The following is a 13,837-nucleotide window of genomic DNA, read 5'->3' on the forward strand; positions in this document are numbered from 1 at the left end:
TCATGAATTCTTTAATTATTTGGTTGGACCAGAACAATAGTTCTCCTGTTCGTCTTCAAAATCATTAAACAGCAGCCAAATTAACCCATATGGAGGAATGTGCAAGACCTGATTCCACTAGATTTAACAGATAATGGAGCATCTGCTCTGGAGTAGCAGAAAGCGGATGTAGAGAATGAGTGGAACACAAAGAACAAAATCTTTCTATTTTGTAGCAAACTCTTACAGGAGGTGTCCACACAAGACTGCTGGAGAATAGACTTGCAGTTCTTTAAAAAATGTCAGTTCTCAAGTTACTGGTCATGAGGCGCCAAGCTGACAAGCTTAGCAAACATATCTACGGATGGAGAACCTGACCCTTGTTCGTTGAAAGAGCATCCTCAGTCAGCTGGAATGGAAAATGCAGACACTCGGCAAGGATAAGCAGCTCTGTAATCCAGTACTGCTTTGGCCATGTTGGAGTGATCAGAAGGCAATGTTCTTGCCTTATCTTGGGAATAACTCTTGGGATCAGTGGAAAAGGAGGGCAAGCATAAGCGTACATTCCCATCCAAGCTAACTGGAACACATTTCCAAAGACTTTTTCCGTGGGTACTTGCTGGGGTACAACCTGCATTTCTTGTTTTGGAAGGTGGCGAAAAGATCCAGGTTCGGAGTATCTCATTGATGAAACACAGAAGTTGTCGCTGATTCAGCTCACATTTGTGGCATGGTTTCTCTTTCTACTTCCGCACACTCGTTCTCCACTCCAGGAACATGTTCTACCTGAAGAGTGATCTTGTGGAGAATCAACAATTCCCAGATTTGCTGAGCTTGAGCTGACAAGAATTGTGATCTAGCTCCTCCCTGTTCAGTGAGATAAAACATCGTTGTGGTGTTGTCTGTTGTTATGAACACCAAGAAATTGCGAAGCCTGGGAAGAAAAACTAGAGACCCAGAAAAACAGCTTTCAGTTCTAAAAGACTGATGTGCCACAAGGCTCCCTGGGCAGATCATGTTTTGTGTTTTTCCAAGTCTTACAAATGAGCTCCCCATCCTTCCAGGGAAACATCTGTTTTCATAAGGATATGGGGTTGCTCTGGAATGAACGCTAGACTTTGTGAGGTGTTTGCTGAGGCCTTCCATGAATCCATTGCTACTTTCATAGTCAAGGTAATTGAAATGGTGTCCTCAAAGGTGCCCTGACACTGTACCCTTTGCAGGTCTAGTTACTCCTGCAATGGAAACATACTAAGCCGACAGTGGTATCAACGGGATGCAAGATGAAATCATTCCAACATTGATTTGCACTGCAGGGCAGAAGTGGACTTTCTTTCCAATAAGGAAGTTGTTAATGACCTTAGGCGATTAATCCTATCCGCCGCAGGGAAAGCCTTAGAAACCTTTAGATCTAGGACTGCTCTTAGAAAGACTGTTGGCCTGGATGGGGTAAGAGACAATTTTTGTCTGTTTAGTTTGAGGCCAAATGACTTCAAGAGTAGCAGACAGCCCATAGTAGACTTTCTTGCCAAAGGAAAGGTGGAGGCCACTATATACATTCTTGCTGAAGGTAATGAGGGACCCTTTATGAGCCAGTCATCCAGGTAAGGGAAAACCTGGTGACCAATTCTCCTTAGGAAGGCCACCACCAGAGACATACACTTCGTGAAGACCCTGAGAGTCAAACATAGTTCAAAAGGAAGCACTTTGAATTGGTAATGGCATCATGCCATCTCAAACCTTAGACATTTTTGATGACTTGCGTGTACAGGGATATGGAAATATGCATATAGAAGATCCACAGATGTCATGTAGTCTACTGTATTTAGGAGTTGTAGGATCTCTTGTAATGATAGCATCCTAAAAGTTTGTTTCTTGATGCACTTATTTAAGAGCCTCAAGTCCATAACTTGTCGCCATTTTCCAGACTTCTTTTTGATGAGGAAGAAGTTGGAGTAGAATCCTGTGCTGTGATGAGACATCGGAATCTCCTCTATCACGTCCTTGCTGAAAAATAAAAAAATTACGATGAGCTAGCTTGCGAGGAGAGAAATTGGGAGGCTTTTGAACTAATACAAGCGTGTGATCATGCTGGATTAGGTCTAACAGCCATTTGTCTGAAGAGATGTTCTTCCAATGACCGTAAAATTTGGAAATTGGATTTTTGAATTGGTGTGTAGGTGGGACTGAGGTGACTGGTGCCTGGGGAACATCATTGACGTCTAGAAGCACCCTGTGCACTTCCTCCCACCGGAGGACGTCATCTTGATGATAGATGAGAATATGATGAAGCTGCAGTTGTTCTGTATGGCTGTTGTGACTCGTATTGTGAGTGATACCCCTGCTGGGAGTAAGGTTGGTACCTACTCTGTTAAGGCATTCTGGAGGCAAACTGCCCTTTACCTGTGTGCCCTCGAAAGAGCCGAATGTAACGCTGTTGCAAGACACCTAGGGATTGTGCAGTCTCTGTGTCTGTTTTTATGGACTGCAAAGCGACCGCCACATGTTTCCAGAAGAGATTTTTGCCATCAAATGGCATACCAAGAATCTTGGCATGCACTTCTGGATGGAAAGAAGCAGCCTTCAGTGAGCCCTGATGGTACAGCGACTCCTGCCATCTGTCTGAATGCAGTAGATTAATTGTCCATGGCAGCGTTTATAATCTCAGAGGAAGCTTTCTCACTCTTCAAAATAATTTCTTTTGCCTCCTTTCTTTTATCCTCTGGGAGATGTTCTGGGTAGGCGGACATATCCAACTGCATCTGACGGTTGTATCTCCCTAATGTAGCCAACGCGTTGAACGCTGTAACATATGTTGCAGTCATCACGGAAAAGCATTTGCCAATACTGTCCAGTCTTCTACCTTCCTTGTCTGGCGGGCCTAACAAGATGTGGACGGATTGTTTTGAGTAACGTTGGTCTGCCTCCATGATGAAAGAATCAGGGAGAGGCTGACCAAAAAGATATGCCGGAGAATTGTCATGTGCCTTTTACTTTTTGTCTAACTTAGGGACAATGGCTGCCACTGATGTCAAGGTCTTCATGAGCTTTAGAATTTTCTGCCAGATATATTCAATAACGGGAATGGATCTAATGGGGAGCTGAATTCTAAAAGTCATAGAGAAAACACTGTCTTTTTGACTGGGAGAGGCAAGTCAAAGAACTTGGAAGCTCTTTCAAGAAGCTCATGAAACCTCCGATGTCAGTTAGCGGTGAATCCACTTAAATAATCATCTCATTTTGATAGGGCATCATCATCAACCGAAGGAATCTCACAGTCCTCTGGTTGTTGGCCCCCATCACTATCAACAAAAGTGTCTGTTATTGTGATAGTATGAATCAGACGTCCTTCCTGTTGTTATGTACAAGGAGGGCTATTTGGAGGGGAAACTAACTCTGGAGCTTCCAAAAGGGTTAAGGTTTGTTGTGCCGGCACATTTGCCTCTGGAAACTGTTTGTAATAATGATTTAAGATAAGGCACAGATCTGCTACCAGAGAAATGGGGATTGCAACTATGTCCCCTTAACCATACTGTTGCTCATCTTCCAGTTCATCATAAGAACAATGCTCCTGTAAGGTGTCATATCTTTGGGTGGGCTGTGGATGCCTTTCACGGAAGGAAAATTCAACAAGTTATTTTGAAGTGTCTTGATCAGCTCCCTCTTTGTAACACCACGGAGTGAGGTTCTGGGACGTGGGGGCAGCTGGACCAAATAATTCAAAACACAAAAAAGTTGCTGGCCCCACACTTAACTTCTTATCTCCAAAGCTAAGAGAAACAAACAAATCCTAGTCTTATGTTTGTTGGGTATATTTATTTTTACCCTTTTGAATTCATACTTTCATTTTTCGGATTTTCAATTTTCATGGATGAGAAAGAACACTGTACATTAAATACACATTTACACATATATACAAAACAATTTCACACATTATATATATACACATTAGATACAATCTTCATCTATACTTCACTACTTTTTATCCACAAATAATTACTCTTTGTACGATAGTTATCAAGTAGTAGTAACTAAACAAAAACCAAAATAATGAACAAAGTCTTGCTAAAAGAAAGGTCAAATAAGACTTCAAGCTATAGTTTTAGTCAAATTCACAATCAATGTAATTATTTTGTCCTTCGTTTATGCCAACGCGTTTCGAATCCGGAGTAAACAATTGCCAGATTCTCATCAGGGCTCTGTCGTTTTTGGTTGTCTATAAGATATAGAAGAACGGGATTTATTATAGTTCTCTATTTCTACATGTTCCCCTAACGATATATGTCACCTCTTTAGTCGAATGTACCTGTTTTCCTGCATGGACGTTCCCACAGGTCCACTTCCTTTTATGTTAACGCAGCGTAATCCACTTTGCTTTTAGAAGAGGGAAGAATCTCCTATTGTGCAAATGAAAAAAATCACTTGTCACTCTCAATCATAAGCCAGTCAAAAGGTGCCTAGGAACCAAAGATCCCACTCATCCTACCTCTTGAATTAACGGGCGTGTGTGAAGACTCCTAGTGATGTGATCCTTTATTCGGCACGATCTGAAACAATAATCACAATCGGCCCTTAGTTTTCTATGACAGTTGTGACATGTCTCTATCTCTACCCTTCGAAATGCGACGTACCTTCGTTAATTCGCACCAGGCGTTTTCCTTCCGCTCCTGTTCACGGTCTCCTTTTTCACGCTATTTTCACCGGCGTTTCATTGTGTCTCAACTCTCCTGTGTAAAATCGCAGCCTCGTTAGTTAAGATGATAAAGCCACTCGCGCCTACTGCTTTCCTTAGAGAAGCGCTCTCATACCCATTAGTCTCTGCACCTCGGCGAAAAAATGCAAACAAACTGTCTACGCGGCGGCCATGTTTGATCCCTCCCATATAGTCAATCATTGTGATGCATTCTGGTCAATGGAGTTCTGTTTGTTTTAATCGCACTACAGATTGGGGGTTGGGACTTGGCTTAGAGTCTTGATACTTCTGACAGTGAATTCAGGCCGGTTTGGGTACTGTTAAATTTTAAAATTAGATACGCTTCCTTTTTCAACAAAACTTTCTCAATGTCTGTCGAGCATTTTGTTTGATTCAAACTGAACAGTACAGACCATTTAAAATCATGTTCCCCATGATTTTTTTCAATGAAATGTTGCACCAAAGGTGCAGTCAAAACCTTATTTTTAAGGCGTGATCTGTGTTGAGTCATTCGTACATTCACTTGTTGGTTCGTCATACCGACGTAGATTTTGGGACAGGGGCACACAATGGCATACACTACATTTCGAGTCATGCAGTTAGAGAAACCTTCATGTTTCCACTTGACGTTCGCATGTTGGAAAACGTTTCCCTCAATCGTGGTTTCACAATTGACCTTTCTTTGAGCAAGACTTTGTTCATTATTGTGGTTTTTGTTTAGTTACTACTACTTGATAACTATCGTACAAAGAGTAATTATTTGTGGATAAAAAGTAGTGAAGTAAAGATGAAGATTGTATCTAATGTGTATATATGTAATGTGTGAAATTGTTTTGTATATATGTGTAAATGTGTATTTAATGTACCGTGTTCTTTCTCATCCAGGAAAATTTAAACCGAAAAATGAAATTATGAATTCAAAAGGGTAAAAATAAATAAACCCAACAAACATAAGACTAGGATTTGTTGGTTTCTGTTAGCTTTGGAGATAAGAAGTTAAGTGTGGGGCCATCAACTTTTTTGTGTATTGATCAGCTCCCTCATCATCAGTGTCCTAACACTTAACATTAAGTTGGGCTTGGCTGTAAGCGGTGCCAAATAGACTCTCATCCCCAGACTCCTACATCTCCAGAAGGCTTACTGGAGGAAATGGAGACACTTTGGAAATGTCTTGCTGAATAGTTGGTGGAATGCTCTCATCTGAAATGGTTATGGCTTCAGCTACAGTCATTGACGAGGCCATCAAAGAGGCTTGCACAGATGAAATCTTCGTCAACGGAGTCTTCTTAGAAAATGTTGAGGGTGTCGACATTGCTGCTGTAGATATTTTTGCATTCAAAGATCACGCTGACGATGATGAAGTTGTCAGTGTCTTGATCAACAATGAAGATGTCGTCATCGTCCTGCTGGTAGTCGAAGTTGTTGACACTGCCGTCCTCACAGGCACTGAAGAGAATGCGTGCCCCGTCACCTTGCCCATTGTCAATTCCACTGTTAACAGGATAGCTTTTGATGACGGAACAGGTTCCTTAAATGGTGTGACAGGAACCAAAGAAGTTGAAGATGAATCCGGAGTAAATCTGTGAGAGGGTAAGTGCTCAGCAGACTCCTTACTTGAAGGCCTTTCAGCACTGGTATCCTAGCTAAGTGGTTTTACCTATTTAGAGTCTCTTTCTGATAAGGAAGAGACTTTCTCATCTTTGGCTTCCCTTTCCTCAATCTCAGAGTCAGTCTGTGCCTTCTCCTTCTGGAGTCAAAGAAGGTGACTAGCCTCCCAGTCCTTTAAGTTCTTGGCAGAAAACGTGCGACAACGCTTACACTCTTTAGGCTTATGCTGATGGTACAGACACTAAAGAAACTCCTGTGGGGGCCCTGAGAGAAAAGCATTTGCTTCCCACAGGATTTACAAGGTCTGAATTGCCTTTTTTAGATTCCTCAGACACGTTGGAAAATAGGGAAATAATCCCAGAAGACTGTACCTCAAGTGTTGCTTGAAGGACAAGGAGTAAAGTAAAGAGTTTACAGGTCACAAGTTGACAGCAGAAGCACTGTGACTGAGCAGAGCTCAGGGAGACTCCCCAACACACAACGTGCTGTAAGAAATCGGAGGTTTGGATGCAATAAAACAATGTGAATTGGCTAGCAATATCTATTGTTATCTAAGTGATTCTTATGTATTAGAGTTGCTTTATTGCTATTACCATGGAACTTCCACCAAGATGATGGGGAGTCAAGCATGTGAACGTAAGAAAGATACAATGCTGGGGAAACTATGGCATCTTGGTAATGAGCACATTGCCTTTGCTAAAAATGTGATCATATTAAAATCATAGCTATTAAGTTATTATTTTGTGCAATGCAGATGTTGCACAGATTGCTCATAGAAATGTTCAATACTTAGCAAAAAATGTGCCACTTACTCATAAGTGCAAATCTGCACCCCGCAAGCATTGGTACTTTACAAGTCAGGCCCAAAACCTCTGGTAGAGACTTCACTTCGATTAGACAGCTTGATTCAGAAAAACAGACTGCACTTCATAAGTTATGAATCAAGAATAACCTCAGTGTAAACTGCAACATTTTGCATAATTCTATTGAAATAAAATATCTATGCATTCTTAATAAACACTTTCTTATTTTTTTATTATTTCAACAGCTGTTTTACATTTTACAAGTGTTTGATTTTCAACTTTTTAATAAGTCTAACAAAATAATAGTGTGATTTTGTTTGAAGAAATGAAAGAATACTGTAAGATATAGGCATAAATATTTGCCATATTTACAATGGTGTGTTGAGTGCAGACAAACATATTATATGTATTTTGTGTAACGGGCAGATGCACAAACCTCATTCCAATAACGGCTTAAAAGCACTGGCTACATTTACTACATGTTCTGATGTTTAGCCTTTGCTTGCGTTTACTTGGAAAATTGTTTGGGAATGCTAGACGTTTAACCATTTTATTTTTACGATTTTAAACCTTTGTTACTACAATGATTCCCTTTTATCCATCTGGTAGATGCTCTAATCAACTGTACAAATATTTAAATACATCCACACACACATACATTACCTCACTGAGCTTGTTAGATGCAAGATCTCCCAGTAGAAGAGTGTCGGAGGTGTGGGCCACCAGATACCTCTCCTTCCCTAGGATCTTCACCTCATCAATTTCATAGCCATAGTGGGACTTCAGAACTACTCGAGTCCCAGTTGACAAGTTTTTCACAATCACCTGAAGAAGAAGGAAAAGCGTTGAAAGACTGGAGCATACCACGACGTAGTCAAAAGCATAAAAGCAAGTAGTGTGCATCAGAGGGGTAGGGAAGACTACACAGCTGGTTCCCAGCGGGTACCAAAGATTGGTACAGAAACAGAGACTAGAGCAGTTGAAGCTCTACAATAATTACTGAGGAGGCAACAATAAGTCATATAATAAACAGCCAATACGAGTTGTGGAGCAGACTCCCATCAGAAGAGGCATTTCCAGCCTCCATCAATATTTTTACTATAATGGCAATAGGAAGGTGTGGAAAAATTGGAAAATGTAATTTCCTGTAACCCTAATTCTCCTTCGGGGGAAATCAAAGTAGTTGAGCAGTTCTGCCCTTGCACAGGATCCCCCAGAACACTTTAAAAAAAAATATATAAAATAAAAATTTTCTTTAAAATAAAAACTTTTCAAAATAAAAATTTGGCAGCTTATTTGTCAGCCTGGGCGGAGTTTGCGGAGTTTGGCTAAGCAGAACTCAGCAAAGTGCAAAAATAACTGAGTGCTTTAGATAAATGCCTATTACAGTGATTTTCAGTTCCAGGTGCTTGTCTGCAATAGGCAATCATTGCGAACGGCACCATGCACAGCACAAGCGGGCACTGCATCCTTTCTGCTGCCTGAGTAGATTTTTAATTGAGCAGCAGCTTTCTCAGCGCGAACGGACGGTTTCTCTACAAAGCAATTGCAAGCCCGCGTGACCACTCGCAGTGTAAATCTGACCCCCTGCGTTGAGAAATTTTGCCAGGAGGTTAATTTTCCATGCTCGAGCTCGCCAACTTGAGCTTGCCAACTTTATGTTGACGATTGCGAACGAGGAAAAACCTCACGGGCGATGGATTTTTGCTTGCTTGCCAACTTGACGTTAAGAGCGGAGTTTTTCGGAACTTTGTGAGCTCTGCGGAATGCGAAAACTCTGCAAGCAGAAGGGATTTCACTGTCCAGACTTACTTATTTGTAACCTACATTATCCACATTTTTCTTATTTTCTTTTAAAATAAAAGCCAAATGTTCTTCGAAAAAGTCACTGTAACAACACCTTTTTAAAGAAAAAAATAAAGAAACACAGTGCATGGAGATAGATAAATAGGTTGCAACCTACAGGGAGAGAAAAACGGACACTTTTGCCTCAAGGAAGCATACCCAACGATCTCATAATCCCTTGGTAGTGGCATTTACTTACTCCATGTCTTTTTGTGCAGCAACTTAGGCTCTTGTAAGAAGAGCAATCAAGCTCCCTTTATTTTCACTGGAGGGACGATGGTTGCTTATTGTTTTAATTGAGCTCCCCCTGATAAAGAACCAGTACCATAGATAAAACTGTTTCTGTCTCCTTCAGGGGAGCTCAACTAAAAATCATAAGCACTGAATAAGGTAGCAAGCTCATTCCTTGATAATGCAATTGAAGAAAAGAGAAAGAGTTATGCTCTATAAATGTCTCTAAAAGGCCTGGCCCAAATATGCATCAGCACTAGTCTTGAGACAACAGTGTTGAGTGATGTGAGGGCGGACGCTGATTTCTTTGCTTTGTGACATTTTTTAATAAAGCAGCAGTTGCAGCTTTACCTCTTGTAGATTGATCTTTGGGACTATCCACTTAGGATTCATCAGCTTTTCTATAACAAAGCAAGATACAGGAGGCAATCCATCTACAAATAAACTGTTCTGAAGTGGGTAAACCTGTACAATCACATCAGTGAATCACAAACAACTTCTTATTTCTTCAAGGTAAAAAATGTCACTCACCTAACATCTAATGTGCATAAAGACCTTTCTGCCGAAGAGGAAAGATATTGAAAGAAGGTAGGGATTTAAATGAACTATGCTCTTAATAAAGGTAAGTGTGGGAACCATACTTTGCATACCTGGGTTTTGAATACTCTAAACATTACATGTCCATTGTGCAAATATTCTATTGCTAGGTATAATTGCCACGCCACATCTTCATCTACCCTCTTATACAATAACATTTCATGCGCCAAATCCAGTGCCCTTAAGGCCATTTTGCTCAATGCCAGATCAGTCATTAAGCATACATTGGAGCTGGAGTGTTTATTGCAGGTAATCAATCCCAATTCGATGTTCCTTACGGAAACATGGGCCACTCCTACCTCAGAGCCAGACTGGGTGGCAGCACTGCCTCCTGGCTACTTACTGGCTGCCGTGCCTAGACCAAGACAGTTGGGTGGAGGCATTGCAATCATATATAGCGCTGAATATAAGATTACATTTGATTCAGCACCTTTTTCTGGGACTGATGCAATGTCATTTAATATCAAAATCAGGTTCTCCTTCCCGGGTCTGCTCCTTTATAGACCACCTGGATCTAAAGCCCCTTTTATACAAGACTTACTTTCTTTGCTGGAGTCCTGTTTAAACACTTCCTCTTTCACTATTTTAGGTGATTTTAATTTTAATTTAGAGCTTTTTACAAATCTCTCGACCAGGACACTACTCGATAATTTGGAAGGCTTTGGCCTGTCCCAGATAGGTGAAGGCCCCACACAAAGCGCTCCACACTCTGGATGGCATCTTCACCAATCTTGCCACTATTGAAGTTGATAAGATCTTGCCACTTACATGTACAGACCATAGGGCAATATTCTTTAGTTTATCTGCCTTTCAGATTCCATCCCTGCTAAAGCGCCTACCACCAACTACTACTCGCTACTGGCGGAGCATCAATTCTGACACCCTAAAAAAATCTGCTAGGTAACGACGTACCACTGCTTATAGGTGATTCTAACCGGGATGCAACCAGCAATGACTATTGGATTAGATCCACTATTGATCAAGTGGCTCCCATAAAATTGATCAACCAAAGTAGGTATAAACCTAGCTCACCCTGGTACTCTGCAGAGTTAAAAATTCTCAAATCCAAATGTAGACGCGTAGAACGCATCTACATCTACAGAGCTCTTTAAGAAGGTTTCTCTACTATCCAAACTCCAACAGGGAAATCAGTTTAGCCTTGATCAGACCTTGTGATAAAATGGCGTTTTTTTTTTCAAACCAAAATTCAATCTATTTATAGGGAATTAGAGGGGACAGGCCCTGCCCCCAAACATCATCTCTGCTTGGACTGGAGAAGGGTCGGCAATTACTAACCATTTGTCCAGTTTCTCACCAATTACCGTTGACTCAGTAAATGACCTTTTACTGACCATTAAGTCAGGCTCCCCAGAAGATCCATGTCCCCCAGACACTATTCATTGTCAGACTCTTGCCCCTCTATTAAATACTGGCATAAAGTCCGGGGACTTTCCATTGTCTAGGAAGAAGGCCTATATCAGACCGATCCTAAAGAAACCCAACCTGCACCCCTGTGATGTTACTAGCTACCGTCCCATTCCGTGCCTGCGTTTGGTGGCAAAGGTTTTGGAGAAAGCCCTAAATAAAGAATTAAACAACTACTTGGACTCCAATAAGGATTAGTTACTTACCTGTAATCCTAGTTCTCTTCCAGGGGTATCCTCATCAAAGTCATAAGCATTAGAATATTCCCGCCCATGCGCGGGATCCCGGAAACACAATATTATATGTGCCCCACATATATATATACATATATATACATATATATGTATATATATATATATATATATATATATATATATATATATATATATATATATATATATATAAATATATAAATATAAATATATATAAATAATATATATATAAAAACAAGCAATAGCAGCCAAATGGACCCCAGTAGAGATGCTACTTGTCGGGCTGTCGGAAGCCGAGACTCTAGTAGAATCCCACATTTCTGACTCGTGGAAAAAAGTCTCTCCTCCGAAGGAAACGCTTTTCCCAAGCTTGTGTTAAGAAAGGAGCCTAGGTAGTGGATGGACTGTGTAGGCCGCTGGACTGACTTCTCCAGGTTCACATGGAGGCCGAGTCTGTGTAGCTGGTGCAGGCACAGCTGCAGATCGTGCGTTACTTGTACCGGAGATGGACCTTTTAGGAGCCAGTCGTCCAGGTATGGGTAAATTAAGAGACCCTTCTTGTGAAGAAAAGCCGCCACCACTGCCATGCATTTGGTGAAGACTCGTGGTGCGGACTTGAGACCGAAGGGTAACACCTTGTACTGGTAGTGTTTGTTCCCTACGACAAACCTCAGGTACTTGCGATGTTGTTGCGCAATCAGGATGTGAAAGTACGCATCTTGCAGATCCACCGAACACATCCAATCTCCGGCTTGAAGATGTGGGCATATTTGGTGAAGCGCTAACATGCGGAACTTTTCCTTGACGATGACTTTGTTTAATAGTCGCAGATAGAGTATTGGTCTGAACTTGTCCTCCTGATCTTTTTTGGGGACAAGAAAGTATCTGGAGTAAACTCCCTTTCCTCTTAGAGCGGGAGGAACCTCCTCTATCGCTCTTTTTTGCAGTAGGATTTTCACCTCTCGTCGTAGCAAGCTTAGCTGGTGAGGGCAAGAGCTCTTTGGAGGGATGCTCTTCGGAAGAGCACAGAAACGTATCCTGTATCCATTGCGCAGTATATTCAGCACCCACTGATCTCTTGTGATGCTGACCCACTCTGCCAGGTGTTGCGAAGCACTTCCACCCACTGGAGTGGGCAACGGCGCCAGAGGAAGCCTCTGTTCAGGCCTTTCCTCCTCTTGTGGTGTTGGAGGACTGTTGGTGACCTCCTCTACCTCTACTGGGCTTGCCTCGAAACTGGGGTGTCCCTTTAGTTTTATTCTGGGACCATTGAGGGGTTTAAACCCTCTGTTGAGCCCCTCTCCCCCTGTTGGTCTTGAAGCGGCGTTTGAATTCTTTTTTCTTCTCCAAGCCCACCGCCTTCACCGTATCCAGTTCAGTCTTCATTCGGGTCATCTCTTCGTCCGCATGTTCTCCGAAGAGAGCGGAACCCGAAAAGGGAAGATTTAGAATCCAATGCTGAGCATCCGGTTTCAGACCTGTAAGGCGCAACCAGGCCGATCTTCTGGCGCAAACTCCATGGGAATAGGAATGAGCCGAAAGCACTGCCCCATCCGCAGCCGTGCTTATCATCTGATTCGCCACCAGACACCCCTCTGTAACAGTCTTTTCAAAGTCCTGCTGGTCCTCTTTTGGCAGCTTGGCTTTGAATCTTTCCATCGAGTCCCATAAGGCTCTGTCATATCGACCCAGAAGCGCAGCTGCACTAGCAACCTTAAGAGTGGAAGCAGCTGAGTTGCAAACCTTTCGACCCCAGGAGTCTTGAGTTTTGCTGTCCTTATCTGGCGGGACTGAAGAGGAACCAGCAACCGCATGTGTTTTCCTCGCCGCTGCCACAATCACAGAGTCTGCTGGAGGGTCAGATTTTACAAACACCGGGTCAGAAGCCGCCGGTTTGTACTTCTTCTGAATGCGGGCTGGTACCGCTCAGATTGCTGCTGGGGTTAGGAAAACCTCCTTGACAGGATCCATAATCCCCGGGACTAAAGGCAGCAGAGGCCGGGAGATGGCTTTCTTATGTAAAGTTTCAAAAATGACTGTCGTTGTTACTTGAGGGACAGACATCTCGATGTTCAGTTTAAGTGCTCCTCTTTGCAGTACATCCAGATACGTGCCAATGTCATCCACTGGGGAGGACCTGGACGCAGGACTGTCCGTCAACCTAGGGGAGTAGTCCCTCTTGGACGATCTGGTAGAAGAGGTAGAGGAAGTAGACGGAGTACGTCGACGTCTACGGTGAGCACTGTGTATCCGCTCCCGTGATCTTTTTGAACGCTCCTCCCGTCTAGGAGAGCGAGATCTGATCCGCTCTTCTGTTCGAGGTTCCTTTCTAGGAGATCGGGATCTTCTGGGAGATCTGGCTGGTGATCTCACGGGTGATTTGCACCTAGGAGAGCGAGACATGATCCGACCTTCCATTCGAGGTTCCCTTCTAGGAGATCGGG

General features: G+C 42.4%; 1 protein-coding gene across 1 annotated transcript in view; it reads right to left on the reverse strand.

Moving 5' to 3' along the window:
• The window catches only part of IFT172 (intraflagellar transport 172), a 1,181,874-nt gene that overhangs the window by 911,471 nt on the left and 256,566 nt on the right, over positions 1 to 13,837 (reverse strand). The window contains exon 11 of the mRNA XM_086928171.1: positions 7,747 to 7,908. Within this exon, the coding sequence (XP_086784297.1) occupies positions 7,747 to 7,908 (162 nt within the window). The remainder of the gene's footprint in view (positions 1 to 7,746; positions 7,909 to 13,837) is intronic.

This window comes from Lissotriton vulgaris, chromosome 6, assembly GCF_964263255.1.
Source record: "Lissotriton vulgaris chromosome 6, aLisVul1.2, whole genome shotgun sequence".
Lineage (NCBI taxonomy): Eukaryota > Metazoa > Chordata > Amphibia > Caudata > Salamandridae > Lissotriton > Lissotriton vulgaris.